General features: G+C 37.6%; 1 protein-coding gene across 1 annotated transcript in view; it reads right to left on the bottom strand.

Annotated features, from left to right (window-relative positions):
* The window catches only part of UBL3 (ubiquitin like 3), a 69,500-nt gene extending 51,050 nt beyond the window's left edge, over positions 1 to 18,450 (bottom strand). The window contains exon 1 of the mRNA XM_011219129.3: positions 17,937 to 18,450. Within this exon, the coding sequence (XP_011217431.1) occupies positions 17,937 to 17,963 (27 nt within the window). The 5' untranslated portion in view covers positions 17,964 to 18,450. The remainder of the gene's footprint in view (positions 1 to 17,936) is intronic.
* Between the last annotated feature and the right edge of the window lie 2,567 nt (positions 18,451 to 21,017).

Here is a 21,017-nt window from a genome sequence, read left to right on the forward strand (position 1 = left end):
ATGACTGGATTAAGAAGCTGTGGTCCATATATACAATGGAATATTACTCAGCCATCAAAAGAATGATTTCACAACATTTGCAGCAACATGGACAGGACTGGAGGAGATAATGCTAAGCAAAATAAGTCAAGCAGAGAAAGACAATTATCATATGATTTCTCTCATCTATGGAACATAAGAACTAGGATGATCGGTAGGGGAAGAAAGGGATAAAGAAAAGGGGGGTAATCAGATGTTCATAGCAGCATTGTCCACAATAGCTAAATTGTGGAAGGAGCCGAGATGCCCTTCAACAGATGACTGGATTAAGAAGACATGGTCCATATATACAATGGAATATTACTCAGCCATCAAAAGAATGATTTCACAACATTTGCAGCAACATGGACAGGACTGGAGGAGATAATGCTAAGCAAAATAAGTCAAGCAGAGAAAGACAATTACCATATGGTTTCACTCATTTACGGAACATAAGAAGTAGGAAGATTGGTAGGAGAAGAAAGGGAAGAAGGAAGGGGGGGTAAACAGAAGGCGGAATGAACCATGACAGACTATGGACTCTGGGAAACAAACTGAGGGCTTCTGAGGGGAGGGGTTGGGAGATCGGGATAGGACGGTGATGGGTAGTAAGGAGGGCATGTATTGCATGGTGCACGGTGTTATACGCAAGTAATGAATCATGGAACTTTACATCAAAAACTAGGGATGTACTGTATGATGACTAACATAATAAAAAATTTTCATAAAAAAAATCTCTTGATAAACCCTGCATCAAAGCATGAACTGAGTGATCAGTACTGAAACAACAGCCCTACTATTAGGTAATAGAGAAATGCACCCGTACATGATTAAAAAGAATCAGTTTTAGAGCAAAAAGTACTATTAATGCCTGTCCAGATTATATAGTAGCAAAGCAAAACATTTTGACAGGTAAAAAGGGCTGAGAAAAAGTAGATGTAGACACAGAAACTAAAAAACAGTAATGACTTCAAAAAGAGTGACCATATTGAATCGTTCTATGCCTAGCACTTCAATATGGAAGAATTACAACGAAAATACTGTTTTAACCACATTGAAATACTTGACAATGAGTTAAGATCCATTTAGCCTTTAACACAGTACCCCAAATGGACTTTAATTAGTCCTTATTCCTCACCTCCCTGCAATACCTGCTGTTGCCCACCACTATTCCTCTTTGAGTTTCTCCCTGCATGGCTTTCACAGTAATCAAACTTAAAAAAAGTTGCCTTTAACTCTTGTTCCTGTTCTCACCTTTTAAATTCTTCTATCTCTAAATAGAGGCATTGTACTTTTGGGCTGTCCCACCTCCCCCTTGGTGAATTCATGTAATGTCACATTGATAGGATTTTTTCTTCAATTGAATGTGCACACTAATTTTTATTTTTAGTTCTCTCTTCTTTCCTGAGGGCTAATTTCATATTCTTACTGGGGTTAAAGAGAGGTCAAAGATGACTCCTAGGTTCCTACTATTTGCTCTTTTTAAAGAGAATGCTATAAGCTTGATTAAAGGTCTTTCTATGCCACTTAGACTAAAATCCAAAAAGCTAAAAGAAAGGCTGATGACAGTATACATAATGATAATAGCAAAAAATGAATACTGACACTGATAGAACAGAAAAATCACAAAAAATAAAATCGAACGCTCGGTAATTTAGGACCATTTTGGAAGGTAAGCCAAAAAATAAATAAATAAAAGGAAAAAGAACCCCAGAGATCTGTTTAACCCACTGAGAGAATTAATCATGTAAACTGTATAAAACTGCACTGTCCAATACAGTATCCATTAGCCACACATAGTTATTTACATTTAAGTTAATTAAAATAAAACTTAAAAATTTAGTTCCTCAATCCCACTAGCCACTTTGCAAGTGCTCAAAAGCCACATGCAGCCAGCAGCTACCTTACTGGACAGCACAGATAAGAACCTTTTGATCAATGCAGAAGGTTCTACTGGACAAAGCTGCAGTGCTACTTCAACATTCACCGAGTATTCTCGACATAACAGGCACTGTGCTGGGTACAGGAGTATGGAAAGATGAGTCAGATAAGGATCCTCTCTGCCCTCAAAAAGCAGATTGTCTGTCTAGCAGAGGAAACAGATAAAAATATTTACAAGTACTAGAGTTGAGGTAATAAGATTTATTCCAGCCCAATTAACTAGGATTCAAATCCTTTTACCTAGCTCTTCTGTAGACTTGGCCTTGTTCATCTGGTGTTACGATGGTACAGCAGGAAATGCTGAGACTCACCACTACCTAGAAATCTCTGGACTCAGAACCAAAGGTGCTAAGCCCTAAACAGGATTTAAGCAAAGCCCCATCTCTCTGGACTTGGTACTTTACATACACTGCTGCCAACCCTTAATGGAAAAAAACCATTCTGCCACTCTGGCTATTTCCCTGATCCCTCCTAGAAGGCAGCTTTGCCTCAACTGTCACTTGGTTTGGAGCCTCCAGCATATGCTATACTTATGGTGACAGTACCTGACAAAGTTATAAGATATTACCAAAGAATTAGCATTGCAATTGAGAACAAGTCTCAGGTACAAATGGAGCAAGAAGGGGGGAGGAACAGTGCATTCTATACAGAAAGAGAAGCCTACGCAAGGTTAAAAGAGAGAAGCATAAAAGTTAACAGAAAGATGTGTGGCAAGGCGGGGGTTCATCACAACTCAAAGGGGTAAAAGCAAGAGAGGAGGATGGATCGAAGCCAACTGCTACGAGCTTAATGCCACCAGCTAAGGAGCTTGCCCTGGATTGGCCTGTAAGTGATAGCCAGCAATTATTAAGAAGAACAGTCAAAGGATGAGATCTGTATTTTCAAAAGACAAATCTGGGTGAAAGGCAGATAGTAGTGGATAAAGGGGACCAATGTCTGGATGAAGACCTGGCTGAAGATAGTGGGAAATAAAGAAGAGGAAATCAACTTGAGAGACACTAGAGAAAGTTGATCGGTTCTAACTATTGACAGAATCTATCTGGCACAATGGAATCCAATAAGTGTTTGTTGCAAAAAAAAACTGCAAGGAAGGTAATAATCACTTAGTTCACACAGAAGGAAAGAAAACAAAAACCATGAGAAACACAAAAATTTAAGGTAAGGACTGGCAGTAAGAAACAGTGAAACAAAAAACAATAATAATAACAAAGAAATCAAATGAGGCAGTATTTCCACAACCTGGAATGTGATTCCTTAAGCTATCTGGATGGCTTGTTCCCCATCTCCTTCAGATCTATATAATCCTACTGAGTCTTCCCTCAACACAATATCTAAAACTGACCAACACAGGCATACTCTCTTAGCATTCTCTAACCCCCTTTCCTGCTTTATTTTTCTCTGTAGTACTTACCAACACCTACTATACTCTACTTTTTACTTACTTGTTTAATGTCTGTCTCCCTACTACCTTAAATGTAAGCTCCATTAGGGTAGCTTACATGGAAATTCTGTTACTATTTTGAGTGTTAAAAAAAATCTGCATAGGGGCGCCTGGGTGGCACAGCGGTCGAGCGTCTGCCTTCAGCTCAGGGCGTGGTCCCGGTGTTAAGGGATCGAGCCCCACATCAGGCTCCTCCGCTATGAGCCTGCTTCTTCCTCTCTCACTCCCCCTGCTTGTGTTCCCTCTCTCACTGGCTGTCTCTCTGTCTCTGTTGAATAAATAAATAAAATCTTTAAAAAAAAAAAATCTGCGTAACTGCATAGTCCTGTAAGTATAAAAGACAAAATGTTTTCTTTAAATATGTATTTAATATACATAACATATTCAAATATATATAATGAATTGTAAGTCTATTTACAGTCATAAAATAACGCAAGACTTTATAGCTTGAAAAATCACTCACCATACTTGATAGCCACACTGAAAATAATAAGTCCTATTAACTTCTTCTCAACTTCCATTATAAATTACTAATTTCTTTTCTGACATTTTGGAGATTATTAAATGTTAAGTAAAGGCAAAAAGCTTATGTTAAAATGCCAGAATATCTGTATAATCACAGCAATTAGCTTTAAGACAAAGTGAAGAAGATATGCCATAAGCAAGGTAATAATTGTCCAAAAGTTAGAGAAGTAGAAAACAATCCAAGAACACAAAAAAGCCCACCTAGCTGGTAGCTTCAGGAAAATAACCAAACATCTTAAATCCCACTTTCTTTATAAATAAAATACAGCTAGAACCTACCTACCTAACAGGTTTGTTCTGAGACTTTTCTTGGAGGATTAAATCTCTCGAGTAATAAGCTTGGTACAGTGCCTATAACAGTCATTTGTTCCTTTAATCCACAACTATTCACAAAGAAATTACTATACAAAAGGCACTATACTAGATACTAGCTATAGTGACAAATGAAAGATACATATCTACTCCCATAGACTCTATGGTCTACTGGGAAAGACAGACAAATGAATACAAAGGGTGACAAGTTCTATGGAGGAAGCTAATGAGTCCAGAGGCATAAACCAAGAGAGCAAGGGAATTCAACTTCAGATGTGATCAGGAAGTATCTCTGGGGACAGAAAAAATAAGAAGGCATGAGCCATATACAGAGGGCATAGAAGTATACTCATAAGTCTTTTAAGCACAGGGGTTGAAATGTGCAAAGACTAGAGCTTGTCGCTTATTTGAGGAACTGAGAGGAATCCAGTATTACTGAAGCCTCATAAGTCAAATGAGAGAAGATCTTAGGGACAGGCAGGAGCCACATGATGACTTCAAAGGACCATGGTAAGGTTTTGCAACTTTATGCTATGGGAATTTATTCTTCAATGGAAATCTGCTTAAGTTTTCTGTTTTTCAGAGGGAAAGATAATGCAATTTATGTCTTATAAACATCACCCAAGCTATTTTTGGAAATGCATTTAGAGGAATGTGAATGGAAGTAGAAGAATGAGTTCTAAGACTAACGCAGTAGTCCAGGAAAGAGAGATGATGCTTGCACCACAGTGGTGGTATGGAGATGAAGAGCAGTTGATGGATTCCTGATATATTTTGTAATGGACTAGATCTGGGGTGAGGGAAAGGGAGGATTCAAAGATGATTCCTAGATCTCTGACTTAAGCAATTGCTTGGCTGATAGTGGCATGGTAAGTAACATACTTAAGTATTTAATAAGTGTAGCTATTCTTACCTACTTTTAGAATAAAAGAGAGAGAGAGAAGTGGTGAGTGTAGCCAAAATTGCCCAAAAAAAAAAAAAAGGGAGCAATTAGTCAAGCTACGAGGTAACAGCAATATCGACCATATTTCCCACTGAAAACTAGGAAAGTGAGTAAAATACAATACAAACAAACAAAACCAGCTATTTGAAGGCACAGAGAGAGCAACCAAGGGAACCAGGATGTTAGGAGCCAAGAGCCCACAGAAAAGGAAAACACATTGAGACCTCCATTTTTTCCCCTTGGGTTATTTGCCAACTACCAGTACAGGGCATAAAGGCCAAGCAGAAAGCAGCATCCTGGAGTTTGTATCAGTCTCACTGGACTGGGAAGACAAAAATTGGAATTCTGTACTACCAAGGTAGCCAGGAATTGAGTATCTCAGATAAAAAGGAATTTCAAAGAATGAGTCCAACATTTTGCTCAGTTTTCACCCTCCAGAAAAGTGCTGAATCATAAACAACATGGACTGAAATGCAGAAAAACCCAGCAAAAAGATGTTGCAAAGAGACTAAAAAGCTAAGCAGCCTCACAATACAGGTGGACCCTTGAACAACATGGGGGTTAGGGGTGCTGATACCAGTGCAGTCAAAAGTCCATATATAACTTTTGACTCCCCAAAAACTTTACTAATAGTCTACTGTTAACCAGAAGCCTTACCAATAATTTGTAAGTTATCTGTATTATATATGTATTCTCACAATAAAGTAAGCAAGAGAAAAGAAAATGTTATTAAGAAAATCACAAGGAAGAAAAAATATATTTACAGTACTGTACTATAAAAATTTATATGCGGACCTGTGCAGTTCAAACCTGTTGTTCAAGGGTCAACTGTACTTAAAATTGCCAAGGCTTGCCAAAAAAGAAGCATCTTAGTAATTACTCCAAACTTTCAAGTGAGACCATAGAAGGGCTAGGCACTAGGAGTGAAGCTATTTGAATTTCCTGATAGCCCAGAATTCAGCCTCATGTCATATCAATCACTGTTGAATCAAAGTGACCAATGTTTTTCTAACTGCCTGACAGAGAATATTAAAGCCTACCTGGAGAAAGATAACATCATTTGGATCCTCTATAAATTTTCATCACAATGTTAATAAAACATTACCAGCTGTCCTAGAATAAAGGATCAAATGATCAAAAACCGAGCAACAGAGATAGGCTCACAGGTAATCTAGGTATCAGAGTTATCAAACCGGAATTTTACAATGATTAATATACTCAAGAAAATTGATGAAAACGTTGTAAGAACTTGAACATCTGTAAATTTTGGGCCTGAAATACAAAATACAAAACTGAAATTAAGAACTCAATAATTGGGTATAACTGGACATTGGACAGGGAAGATACGGTAAGTGAACTTGAAATCAGTAAAAAAAAAAAATCCAAACTAATACAGAGTGGGGTAGGAGTAGAAACATATAACTATAGTCTCAGAAGGAAAGGAGAGAACTGGATAGAAACAATATTTAAGGAAAACCAACTAAGAAAATTCCCAAAGAAACAAAAGATAACAAGCCATAGACTCAAGATGCTCTACAAAAAATAATTACAATATAAGTTATACATAAGCACACAATAGTAAAATTGCTGAAAACCAAAGACAAAGATAAAATCTTAAACTCGGTCAAAGGAAAACACATTAACTTCAAAGAAGCAACAGTAAAACCAGAAGCTGACTTAACAGAAGCAGTGGGTGCCAGAAGTCATAAAATAACTTGAAGGCACAGAAAGAAGAGACCCCTTAAAAATGAAGGTAAAACAAATACATTTTTAAGGCATATGAAGACAGAATTTATCACCAAAAGACCTGCACTAAAAGTAATATTAAAGGGAGTTCCTTGTATCAAAGGAAAATGATCCAGAGGTAAATGCAGTAAAACAGGAGAAACAGAGGCTTCCAGAAAGGGTAAATGTAAGGATAAAGTGAAATGAGTAATGGCTAGTTTAATAACAACATTATTATTACTACTACTACTGTTACTATTATCTCAACAGCAACAATAATGTCGTCTTTGGAGGTTTAAAATAAAACAGAGCACGGAAGAGAGAAATGGGATTCAAGTATTTAAGGCTTTCTATTTTCCTGGAAGCAGTAAATGAAGTAACTTATGGCAGACTCAAGTCAAAGATGTATATTGTAATCTTAAGGTTACCTGTAAGGAGATAACAAAGGAATCTGTAACAAACAAGCTAAGAAGGGAGAGATGAGGGGGAGAAAGTTTCATTAATCCAAAAGAAAGCAAGAAATGAGGAGGGATGTTACAAAGGAATGACAGTACAAGCAGAAAACAAATTGTAAAATGGTCGATTTAAACCCCAAAAATGTACTAAAGCAATTAAATGTAAAACAACACAGATTATCAAGTTTAATAAAAAAAAAAACCCAACTATATGATACTTGGAAAGTTTAATAAAAGTTTAATAAAAAAAGTTTAATAAAAAAAAACCCAACTATATGATACTTGAAGATTCATCTCTAAGGACAAAGAAAGGTTTTAAGAAAAGACAAAGAAAGGTTTAAGAAAAAAAGATGGAGAAAGAAGCCAAAAGAAAAGTATACTACATCCAAAAAAATAAGCTTTAAAACGAAGATTATTACTAGAGAATGACAATAAAAGGAGCAAGCCAATACGAAAATCTAACTGTACATTTATTTGCAGTCAATAACCTAGTCTCAAAATACATAAGGAAAAATTTGAAAGAACTAAAAGAATACAGTTGGAGATGTTAATACACTTCTCTCAACTGAGTGAAAAAAAAAAGTCAGTAGCAATATACTGGATTTGAACATGATTAATAAATTTGACTTAAGTGACATTAAGCACAGTACACTCAAATTTTCTAAAACGTGACCATAAAGCAAGTGTCAATGAATTGCCCACAAATAAAATCAGAATAATCCTAGACCATTATATTAAACTGGATATCAGTAACAAAATTATAGCTAGAAAATCCCCAAATGTTTAGATATTATGTAATATATTTCTAGATAACCCATGGATCAAAGAAGAAACCACAAAGGAAATTCTAAAATATTTGAATTGAGTGATAAATAAAAATATGATATATCAAACTTGTGAGATCAGCTAAAGCTGCATTTACCAGGAAATTTCATAGACTTGAATGCACGCATTAAAAAAGAAGACTGATAGTTAATGATCTGAGTATCCATCTCAAGAAACTTGAAAAACAGCAATTAAATATTTTAAAAAACTAGAAGGAAAGAAATAAAGCTAAAAGCAGAACCAATTAGGGGCACCTGGGTGGCGCAGTCATTAAGCGTCTGCCTTCAGCTCAGGGCGTGATCCCAGCGTTCTGGGATCAAGCCCCAAGTCAGGCTTCTCCGCTAGGAGCCTGGTTCTTCCTCTCCCACTCCCCCTGCTTGTGTTCCCTCTCTCGCTGGCTGTCTCTCTCTGTCAAAATAAATAAATAAAATCTTTAAAAAAAAAATAAAAAGCAGAACCAATTAGAAAATAAAGAATATTTTAAATATGAAAATTGGCTCTCTGAAAACTGATCAAGATAAAGAGGAAGCACAAATTACCAATAAGCAGATTTAAAAAGCAGATATCACTAGATACTATGAACATCATAATAAATAAATAAAAAGATAGTGTATAAAATTATAAACCAAATTGGAAAATTCAGATAAAATGGACAAATCTCTTGAAAAGCAAAACTTGTCAAAATTGACACAAAAGTAAGAAAAAATGTGAATAGTCCTATATATATGTATGTAAGAAACAAATTCAACAATCCCCACAAGAAAACTTCAGAGGGCTTTACCAGTGAATTCTTCCAAACATTTATGGATGAAATAAATCTTCACAATATTTTATTACAAAGAATAAAAAAATACTTCCCAGCCCATTTTATGAAGACATAAGCTTGATAACTAAATCTTTACTAGTCAATCTTTTTCATGAACAAAAATGCAAACATTGTAAATGAAATATAATGTAGCTTATTAACAGGATAATGCATAAAAAAAAGGTCATCCAGAAATCCAAGGATGTTTCAAACTTGGTTAATAGGTATCTCTCTTCCTCCCCAAATTTTAACACATATCTAACATAGAGCAACTACATTCCTAAGAATTTTACCCTAAGAAAATAATCAGACAGGGGTGCTTGGGTTGCTAAGTTGGTTAAGCGATGGACCCTTGATGTTGGGTCTGGTCATGATCTCAGGGTTGTAAGATCCAGCAGAACTGCCAGCTCCATGCTCAGCAGGGAGTCTGCTTGGGATTATCTCCCTCTCCCTCTGTCTCTCCCTCCTCCCCTCCTCGCTGGGCACAAGCTAGCACACACTCACACATTCTCTCTCTCCCCCTCTCAAATAAGTAAATCTTAAAAAAAAAAAAAAAAAAAGAATCAGGCAAGGTATAGAAATAGGTTTTAAAATCTGTATTACACCATTGCTTGTAATAGCTTTTAAATGCCCATGGGTATGGAATTAGCTAAACAATTTATGTACATCTATCAGAATCAGTTCAAAATTGTAATATGGTTCTACACTTATTTGTATGGATAGCTGTGCATGAATATACAACTAAATGAAAAAAGCAGCATACAAAAGTAGGAATATTTCTAAGGCAAAAACACTAATTTTATATGAAAGTAAAGAAAATTGAACATATATCATGAGAACATTTTGTCTAGACACAATGAATTGGCATCTTAATTTAAGTTCATAAACAAAAGATATAGTCCCTTAGACAATTTTCATCAGCAGAAAGAACATTTTCTTCTCAAAATCTAGTCATAGAAAATTGCCCACATATATATTTATTTAGACCATAAAAAAATGCTACTGGATTTGAATCAGTCAATAGAAAATCTGTATCATTCATAAGTAGCTACAGTATAAAAACAAAAACAAAATCCTCTGAAAGCACTGACTCTATTAAAAATCTGTGTTAGATATATAAAGCAATAATAGTTTCTACGTTCAAGTGGTAAGTTTATAGGAAAAATTTCTATTGTACTGTATTATGTTGTATATACATAAGAAGACTCCAAGTTCCAACAAGTTTAAAGAAAACCCCCTTTAATTCTAGCAATTAATAAGACAATCCATGCTCACTCAAATCATTCCAACCCAGAGGTTACACAGTATTTTGCGAAGATACATAAACAGGTGTCTACTCTACCATGCTAGCTTAGACCAATCAGTGGTGAATGCCTAAAGCAAGGTGTTGGTGAGGAATCTAAGGTATTCTGCCTCAGGGATTTAACAATGTTTGCCCCGGTATGGTAGGGAGAAAGGGCTCAGCATGTTTATCTCTACTGCCATCGGACCCAAATTCTTACCCTGGCTCTACTTTTTATGAGCTCTAAAACCTCCTTATCCTTTCTGAACCTAGACTGTGAGAAAGTAAAACTCAGCTCTGCTGAGAATCACACTGTGATGTCTCTAAAAGACACAGACAAGACCAACAGAGGGCCAAGAGGAAACAAAATTTCTCCCACAGCCAGACTAGAGCTCCAAAATGACTAACATCTGCCCCAGTCCCCTTCATGCCTCCTGCCTCCTAAACAAAGACTGCTGACAGATCCAATTACTAAACCCACCTCCACTTCATGGCCTCTAGTATACAATCTAGAGCTGGTCTCCACTTCCCCTGGTTTCTCATTAGAATCATTCAGCACAACCCAAACCCTACCCCAAACTTCCTGAGTTTCCTGTTACTGACGCTAGGCAAGGTTCCTCAGGCATGTGCTCTCCCTTGCGACAGCAAGTCATTAACCTGATTTGTTTTACCACAGATGCACTTCTGGTGGTCCTCTCCTGGCAGGTAGTAGCAGCTTCTTTACCTATTTACCAAGTATATTTATGCAGGGTCACTGTGAGGATTAAATAAAATGTTATCATGTAAAATGCCAAGCAGCTGCCTGGTATATTAAGTGCACAACAAATGCTACCTTCTCTCTCCTATGCGTTCAAAATAAAGCTATACATGTAATTTTATTTTTTAAATCATCTACTTAGTTCTTCACCACCAAAAATCTACATTTCTGCAAAACACGGTTAAGAACCAGAAAATAAGCCCTTCAAGTTAAGGGAACTCTAAGCAGCCAAAACAGACATGATTAAGCCATGAAACAAAGACTGTGCTTTACTATAGGGCAACTCCTGAAAATCCTACTTGAACACCATTTGATATTTTTAACATACTTTAATAAACTTTGAAAATCTGGTTTCCACACCCATAGCAAATTAGAATTAGCAACTGTAAACAGCTAGAGAGGGATTGGTAGGCATACGGACCACAGAAAAATATAACTGTTAAACAAGGCAGGAAATATTAAAACTAAGTATCAAACACAAGAACTTAAAATGCTCAGAAATCTGAAGTCATCTTACACAATGGATTCTAAATTTTAATTATTTTTTTAAAGATTTAATTGTTTATTTTAGAGAGAGAGGAGTGCATGTGGGGGGGGCAGAGGGAGAAAGAGAATCTCAAGCAGACGCCTGGCTGAGTGGGGAGCTCCCCCCAGGTTTTGATCTCAGGACCCTGAGGTCATGACCTGAGCTGAAACCAAGATCGGACACTTAACTGACTAAGCCACCCAGGCACTCCAAAATTTTTTTGATTGAACATCCCAACTATAAAATACTTGCACATATACCTCCAATATATGTATATTCATTTGTAAATCATATTTTACGTATATTGTAAAACAAATACTAAAACAGAAATTAAAAGATTACAATATTGTTTTAATTTTAACTATTAACTATATTAAATATTAATTTGTTTTAATCTTGCAATCACTAAAAATGCTATTACTATAACATTTTAAGTGAGACCACTGTTATTTAATGTCTCTTTATTTTTTAAAATCTTGCTTTCCTAATTTGTGAAGTTCAATGTATTCTGACATTTTAAGAACTGTTGTAAGTCATAACTGAAAAACTTAGTTCACAAAGATGCATACATATTTATAGAAGAGTATGTCACTTACTGGTTTACTAAATCTTATCACTTTTTATTCTATCACCAAATATGCACAAGTTTTTGTTAAAAGTCAGTTACCAGATGTCAGTGTTATGAAAATTTTATTTTTCCTGATGTCAGTCAGATATTTTTGCAAGCTCAGTAGAATGTGTTGTTTTAGGTTTCTAACAAATGGGTCCAAAGTTCCCTGAAATTCTCTGTAAGATTTTTCAACAGACTGGAAATGTCTAAACATGTTTTCAAAATGCTCTCTCTATAATATTAGTTTCTCTGAAAAGCAGATACTTTCTCACTTATTGATTAACATGTCAATTTTGCCTTGTAGAGACAACTTAGTGTTTGTTTTCCCAAAAATATCTGCTAGGTAGCATAATATTGATAGCTTCTTGTCATATGGAAAATATCAGCTTCTATAATATTCCCCTTTTGTGAAATAAAAATGCGTAATTCAGCTTTGAGTTCTACAACTCCTTTTTTTTACAACTCTTTTAAATACTGACAGTGAACCTCTGTTCCCCATCTCAATTCAAAGTATCACAGATTCTTTTAAAAAGTGTTTTTTAAAGTAACTATATAATATACTGTAACAGAAAAGCCACAAAAACTGAGAAAGTCACGGTGCTGCTGTTGGCCTCCACATTACAGAACTCGCACAAGTTCCCTCAGCAAACCACACTCATTGTAACCATCTGAATGTGGACCTAGAAAAGCCTCAGAGCCAATGCATATATTAATACAAAAGCTCAATTCCTCTCACTTTTGGAGCATAAAATAAATAAACAGAAATTCTAATATTTTTATTCTCACATCTCAATTGACTTGCCTCATGTCACTTTGTAAATTACTGACCTAGTGAAGGGACATAAAACTTCACAATCTATACTGGGTACTCAGGGTTTGAACTTGTAGCTTACAGAATAATGAATGGCATGTTACACGGAGAAGTACTCAACAAAGAACATACATTAGACTGAATCAATATTATTTAAATGATGGCTCTAGGTCATCAAAAATAAGTTAAATTACGTGCAGTCTAACATGCTCAAATAAACAGGACAGTAGTCCAACTTGTTAGACTGGGATATTTCCAAAATAACCTTCATGAATTCAGAAAATTTACTGTTTCAGAATGACATTCCTCAGGGATTCCAGTTACCATGAATTCTACAGTCCCTTTCTGCTTTTCCCCCAGAATGAGAGGAATTCTTAAAGAATATATTTAAGAAGTATATACTTCAGTCTCCTACAATATATTTACTGTTCCATAGTAAGAAAATGAGAACCATCACTAACCAAACACTAATTTAAAAGAATTTCAAGCCTTAATATTAAAAATATATTTTTCATATTCAAAGTAGTACCAGAAGCAGACATCTTACACTTCATATTTAACACCATAATCAGTAGTGGTAGCATGGAACAATATTTACTTTTTTATAAGTAATAAAGAGAATAATGCTCCATGAGTCAAGAAAATCACTCATTGGCTTTTAAATGTCTATTTTAAAAATCATGGGAGATGTAATGTAAGAGATATATCCATATAAATTTGACACTGAGAAGAATCTCAAACAAACTGACAGAAAACGGTTCACACTTGAGGGCTAGAAATTAACTAAAAGTGGTTTTCACAGGAGAGGGACTTGAGCTGGAGTAGGATTTAGAGCCAGAAAGGAAAAGGCATTCAAAGCTAAGGTAAATTGTCTTTTGTTTTCTTAATGAAAAACGTCTAATTCAAAACACCAAATGTAAGATATATTCAAGTAAAACAATTTAGAAGAAAATGCCATTTGAGATATATTATTTATTAAACTGTTCATCGTCACATACTTACATATGTAAACGTACTTATCTACTCTTTAGCTTCATAAAACTTCCCCACTTATACTTGAAATAAGAGCTCCAGCAAGAGAAAGAAAAATTAAAAGAAGCTGTAAGTAAAGAGAACATTTGGGGCACTAGATCTTAATATACTCTTTCTTCAAAGTTAAAAATTTCCTTTTCTCTGGACATTTTTCTAGCATGACATCTTCCCCTGGTATACTCTACATCTGTCATTTTACTTTAACCTGGGAAAGTGATAAAAGTTCACTTTGAAAGGAAATTCATTTTAGTAATTTCCTGTCCACCAGAGGGCTCCCATATTTCTCCACAAATAAAAGAGATATAACATTACAATAAAAATAATCATTAAGCACTGAAAAAACTCAAATTATCATTATCTTACTAAACCCCAGACTAAAAATTGTTTTATCTATTAAAATGTCTACATTAACAGCTTAAAAAGACACAGGGCTCTTCTTTGTTTTATGAAATAAAATGTTTAAATACCAAAATTGCTCCGCTATTATTCTCACACTGTCAATTTCTTTCTTAGGTAGGGCTTTCCATTTTATAGATATCATAAAATATAATTTTATGATATCTAAAGCTCTAAGCTCTAAGCGGTAGCTCAAATGTTTTCTATAATACTCTTATAAATAATTTATTTCTTGATAATTTTCCCAGTTCCAGAAAACAAAATTACCACCTTATCTATCCAGCCTTAGGCCTTACAATTGACAGAAAAAGTAAACATTTTCTTTCAGAAAACCTACAGTCATTAACCTAATTCATCCTACAATTATTAACAATGAATACTGCCCCATCATGAATTATGATTTGGGCTGGGGAAAAAAAAATAAAGGAAATGAATCATTTAAATACAATGTATTACAATGATATTCTGTTCAGATATTTTTAGGGTTTTTTTCACAAGTAAGTTATTACACTGTAATGTTATTAAATCTCTTAGTTCAAACTCAATCACTTTTAGGAAAAGAAAAAACAATATTTTATGTAAATACACTTATATATAGGACATATTTACAGAATGTTAATTGCGAAAGTACCAACTGTAAATTTTTTTTAAAGAGTATAGCAAATCCACTCACTAGGGGTGCCACTCCCCCTCCAAAAAGATCAACTTGCTACATTCGGATTAGAGGGACTCCTTATCGTAAACACAAAAATTTACTGAATGTTCAGAAATAAATTTGATATGTGAGTTATACTTACAGAACAAAAGAAGATGCTAAAAAATTTGTTTTAAAGTCAGTCATAATCATTGCCCTATGAAGACTTTACAAAAAAACATCAATTGATTTAGCAATTACTGTAGCTCAACAATGAATTATCTCTAATGAAAAAATGACAGAGGTTGTAATTTCATTGCCCCACCTCATCTCCCAACTATGATTTTCTATACAAGGACAAGCACCATTAACATGTAAAAGAGTGTAACATTTGTTTCTACGTTGCACAGACTAGCTGTCACCACTCAGAAACTTGAACATTTTACTGCACCTTGCAAAAATATATGTATTCATACTTCCAAGAGAACATATCCTGATCAATTAGGAGTTATGTTGCAAAAGAAATGTCAGCTTGTGGAAGGAGGTGGGGGTAGGGAGGCTGTTAAGATTCAAAGTGGTGAAACTGTGCTCTCTTTTAAGTCATGAATATAAACGCAAACTGTCAATTATTGATATGAACAGTTTAACAACTACAAAGCACTTAATCAACTTCTAACCATATTTATCATGTTATATTTCAAAAAGTTGAGAATTAATAGGCACTTGTCAAATAAAGGCACTTTTTAAGCAAAAATGCAATATAAGTAATAGCCAATGAAGGTTTAAGAGGTTGTGACAAACGAAGAAAAAAAACAAACAAACCTCAAGACTTCCAACAAGTTGAGCAATTAGCAAATGAGACATAAAAAATACTCAGAACAATCTANTAAAATGCAATATAACTAATAGCCAATGAAGGTTTAAGAGGTTGTGACAAACGAAGAAAAAAAAAACAAACCTCAAGACTTCCAACAAGTTGAGCAATTAGCAAATGAGACATAAAAAATACTCAGAACAATCTAATCTGAGCTGTAGATTAGACATACTCTGAAACAGCATCATCAGGGCATTATATGTTTATTACATAATACTGCTTTGCCCTTGCATATCACCTTTAATCAAGGGATCTCAAAGCACCACCGAATGAAGGCCTTAAAATACAGTCTAGAACAGAAATAGTTATATTTTATAATTGCACCTACTAAGAAAACCTTGCCACTACTTCCCGTTCCCCTGATCTGAACGTTAGCTTCCGAACCTTCTTCTGACTTGGAAATGGTATTCCCCAAATCGTTTCAATTTGTAACTGATGCTACGCACATTCCAGCTTTTCTTCAGCACTGGGCCTGAAGAAAGTAGTGGCACTGTTTTAATGACACAAATCTATTTCATTACAATTTCTATGACAGAATAGAGTGAACATATCTTGCACCATGCATGACGATATAAAATGGTGACTTTAGAGAACAAATCTTTGCTGGAAGCGATGAGCCCAAAAAATACTCATCAGACAGGGGAAATAGCATTTTCCAACTCAGTCCAAACACCTTTCCAGGCAACTTCAAGAGTGGGGTAAAGGAAACCATGTCCAGCTTATCCTTAATCGGGCAGGAGTCTATCCTCCCGTGTGCATACCAGAAGGAAGGGAAAACTAAAGGGACAATGCAAGAGTTTTAAGATTCAGAAAGGAGAGCGTCTGTGTGCCACACAACAGACGGAACATTGTGGTTCCTATACATTAAAATAGTACATCAAATGGCAAATCAAACATAAGCAAAATGCCTTTAAACCAAGGTCAAAATATGCTATTGACAGCCATTTAGGTTTGTTTTTAAGTCTGTAAATGAGGTTTGTGCCTGTAGAAACATCTGACGTTTTAAAATTTAATCAGCAAAGTTCAATTTTGTTTTTTCACTGGAATACACGAACACTCAAATGCTAATGTTATGTTAACTTCCTATCTTTCATAAACAAAATCTTTAATCTTCCTGTTACTTGCATTAACAGGATTAACAGAAGATTAATGTCCCTAGGACTGCAAAGTGTAATTTCAACTCACACAAACCCCCACCTCCCAGCACTGTAAGCCTACAGGGTTCCTGTTAGTCAACAGGCTCACATTAACAAACATTAACCTTTAGAAACAGAAAGAAAAGCATCAATAAACGAGTACTTTTTGCTTCAAGTTCTCAACATTCAAAGATCAAGGCTCAATACTGTGTTTTATTAGCTTTTAAAAGTCCAGTGATGTAATACTACTAAATATCTGGTACTAAAAGTCCTGGAAATTCCTAAGAAATACCAATACACGGTCAGTCAAGATTTGTGAAAATTCCAAAACATCTTAATATTTCTGTTGCCATAGTTGTTCACCCAGACATTTCAAAAAGCTCACAGCAATTTCTAGTAGACTTTTTCTTGAAGACATACATGTCCCTTCTCTTGAAAATATCAAGTTTTATCTACTGCATTAATGATCTCGTCAGTGTCAAAGAAAAGGATTCCGGTTTCCCTGTCTGCCTCTGTATGTAGTAGGGACACCCGTCCTCAGCTCTGCCTGCTGTCACTGATGTTTTCAGAAGCTTTAAGACACAAATGTTCAAAGGTTTCTGGCAAAGAGGGTGATATTTTCTTCACTTCGAGCTACACTGCCACATTTCCCCTACTTCTCCACGGTTTTTAATGAATTAGAAAACACAACCAAATAAGAAAAGCCATATTAAAAGCGGTACTTCCTAAGAGGGGGAACCAGAACCTCCAACTTCTCCAAATCTCCCAGCACCGTGGCTTTTCAACAGTCCCCTGCAAACCTTCACCCCACGCCTGCATCCTTTCTGATTAAATAAGATTGGAAACCACAATTAAATCAAAGAATGTCGTAACTTATCCTTCACTTACCATATCTGCCGGGACATTACTGGACATCTTGCCGTTTGATATACACCCAGATGTTTACCGGGGGGAAAAAAAACCAACAACAAAAAACAAAAAAGAGCAGAAGTCTTCAAGGTACAGCAATCAACCTTAACGAGCTTGATTGGTTCGTGATGTGCTTCCCAAAAAATAAGTTATTTCGGAGCCAAAGTGCCGGCCTGGCCAAGGTTCCGAGCGAAGAGAACAATCCCCAGGAGCTGTATGCCCGGAGCCGGAGAGAACTCCCGGGATGGCAGCAGCAGCGGCAGCAGTAGCCCCGGTCGTCGTCAGCGGCAGCAGCAGCCCCAGGACCGGCCGCACCAGGTAGACCGAGCCGAGTGACACACGGACATGGAGCGGGGTGGGAGGGGGTTAAATCCGCCTTCCTCCTTTCCCAGCCCGGCAGTGATTCACACTTGCTCCCGAGTCAAGTCCTCATTAAGCAGGAGGAAAATGCCCCGGCGTGGATGTACATAGATAACTATGTGGCTACACATGGACGCGTGAGCAGTGAGTGGCGGCCGCGCTGGAGCCGGCGCCGGCGGACGGCGCGGGGAAACAGTTCAACTCGCGCTGCCGGGGCTGGGAGCCGGGCCGCGGAAACCCGCGCTCAAGGGCATTTAACTAGTTGGGAGCCGAAGCGAAAGCCCGGGGCAGCAAGCGGGGGGCGCGGGGCGCTCGGGCCGGGCGGGAGACCCCCACGGCCCCTCGGGGCTCAGGCCGCGGGCGCCTCCAGGCAGTGGCGGGTCTCGGGGCGCATCGTCTCCGGCTCCTCGGCGCTCCTCTCCTGCCTCCGCCTCCCCCCGTCGCCACCTTCCCCTCCCCTCCGACGCCGACTTCGGCTGGTCCCCGGAAGAGGCCGGGTCCTCCCTCTCCTCCGCCCGGGAATGATTTCCTCTCGGAGCTTTCTCTCCTCCTCCTCCTCCACTTTTCAGTCCCAAACGCCGCAGCCGCCTCCTGTCATCGCCTCTCAAGCCAACATGGCGGCGGCGACGGTAGCTGCCTGAGCGCAAGTCGGGGACACGGGCAGAGCACGGCCCCTCCTCGCAGCCGCCGCCACCGCCCCCGCCTCCCCTCGCCTCCCCCCTCCGCGGACACCCAGTGCGTCACTACGGAGCCCACCTTCGAGCATCATGGGAAGTGTAGTCTACGCCGTGGTTGGTGGGGAGGCCTAACGTGTCCTCGCTGGACTCCCTAGCCACGCCCCTCTTAGTAACAGTTGCTAGGAAAGGAAAGCTCCCTATAGCCAAGCTGCTGCCCAGGAGTTAGGTGATACCTGCTACCAGGAGTGCTGTGAGCGTGCGAATTATTTGGAGAAAATCATTCTGCACAGAGAAATTCCCTCATGCACAGTATACATACAGACTGAAAATACGGTTTACCTCTAAGCAGAATCATTCATTTTAATGACAGCATGCTCTCCACATCCGGCAATCTCAAAGCATTTTGTATAGTGATTTCATCTAGGTCTTTTCAACACTACATTTGGAAGATCAGAAGCAATCATTGATTTCCAATAAGGTCGTAGAAGTTCAACAGGAACAAGGATCTCATTAAGCAGGGAGAATGTTTGAACATGTGTTTCTTGAAGACCTAAGGCCATAAAGCTACAATCTAGTTAATTGAAATTACCAAAAACTGTATTAGGTACAATAGTATATCATGCCAAATCTGTATCAGGAAATAGCTGCTACAAACTACATGGGGATTCACCAGTTTACCAGGCTAGGCCCTAAATTCTGTTTAACTCAAAATGTAATAAGAAACCTACACACCCACAGTGATAAGCAAATAGCACAAAATCATACCCTTAGTGAGACTAGACTTTGATGAAGAATATGTGCATTCCAAATTTAGGAACAAAATTCAGAAACCACCAATATCTATTTGAATCCAAATTCAGATCTCTCAGGGCTTTGGCAGAATATTTTAGCAAGGGTAGTCTCAATAAGACACCTGTATGAGAATGCCAAGAGATTTAGAGTCTGAAAGTCAACCTACAGCTATGTGACCTCATCTGTAAAACAGTCTTGCCTACCTTCCAGGGGTAAGGTAGGAGCAGTTGCAAGGATGAGTTAATGCATGGGAAGTAAATCACTTTGCAAATAATAATGCATCATTTGATAGGAAATGTTACTACTCATTCATTCAGCAAACACATGATCCAGACACTCTGCTAGGCACCAGGAGTTTAAAAATTAATAATCCAGACACTGTCCTCAGGGAACTCATTGTCTAGAAACCTATGTCATTCACCATAGCAGTCTCTCCAGTCAGGTTTGTCTCATTAGGATGGAAACTCACAGGACGTTTAGAGTATTTGCCTCTTGAGTAGCCTTGGATGGAGACATTCCAAGCACTCCTAGCGACCTTCATCAGCCTGTGGTGAGTTAGGGTGATAACCAGAAAGGAGGAGGATAGCTCAAATTCACAGAGAAACCAGAGGACGGGAAGGGAAAAAAGTGGGGGGGGGACCCAAAATCTCACAATTAGGCTTCAGGACCTGGTCTAGAAATTTCTGAATCTACTGCTACATGATTTTCCATGGCCTCTGGTACTTGGTTGCTCATTCTCCATTGTTAGAAACCACAGAGCCCTCTGCACCAGCCCTCCTGGAAATAAGGGCACTTGAAAACGCTTCAATTGACCAATGAGCTCAGAAGGAATACTGGAACACATGTGGAAGGCTTTCACTCACAAAGTTAGTTATCTACCACTCCCCCAACCCCAACTTTTATCCAATGACTGCCCTGGCCAAGTCTGTGCTGGGCCTAAATGCTGCTGGAAGCGGCAGACCTCAGGACTTATGGAAGTTCCAGCTCCCACTCCCTCTGCAGCTCTCCAAAGCCAGGCAGCAAGGGGCATCGAGACCACCACTGCCAGCCCCAGACCTTGGCATTTCTGACACATGATGTTGCTGTTTGTTGCCAGTTACCCCTGCCACCACTACAAAAGGCCACATCCTACAAAAGTAAAATCATTGCACTTAGCTGTGTTTCCAATCATTCTTCTAAGAGAGGCTGAGACATGATTCTCAATAAAACTCATTTTAACTCTTCCCTAACA

This window comes from Ailuropoda melanoleuca, chromosome 7 (genome assembly GCF_002007445.2).
Source record: "Ailuropoda melanoleuca isolate Jingjing chromosome 7, ASM200744v2, whole genome shotgun sequence".
In the NCBI taxonomy this organism is placed as follows: Eukaryota; Metazoa; Chordata; class Mammalia; order Carnivora; family Ursidae; genus Ailuropoda; species Ailuropoda melanoleuca.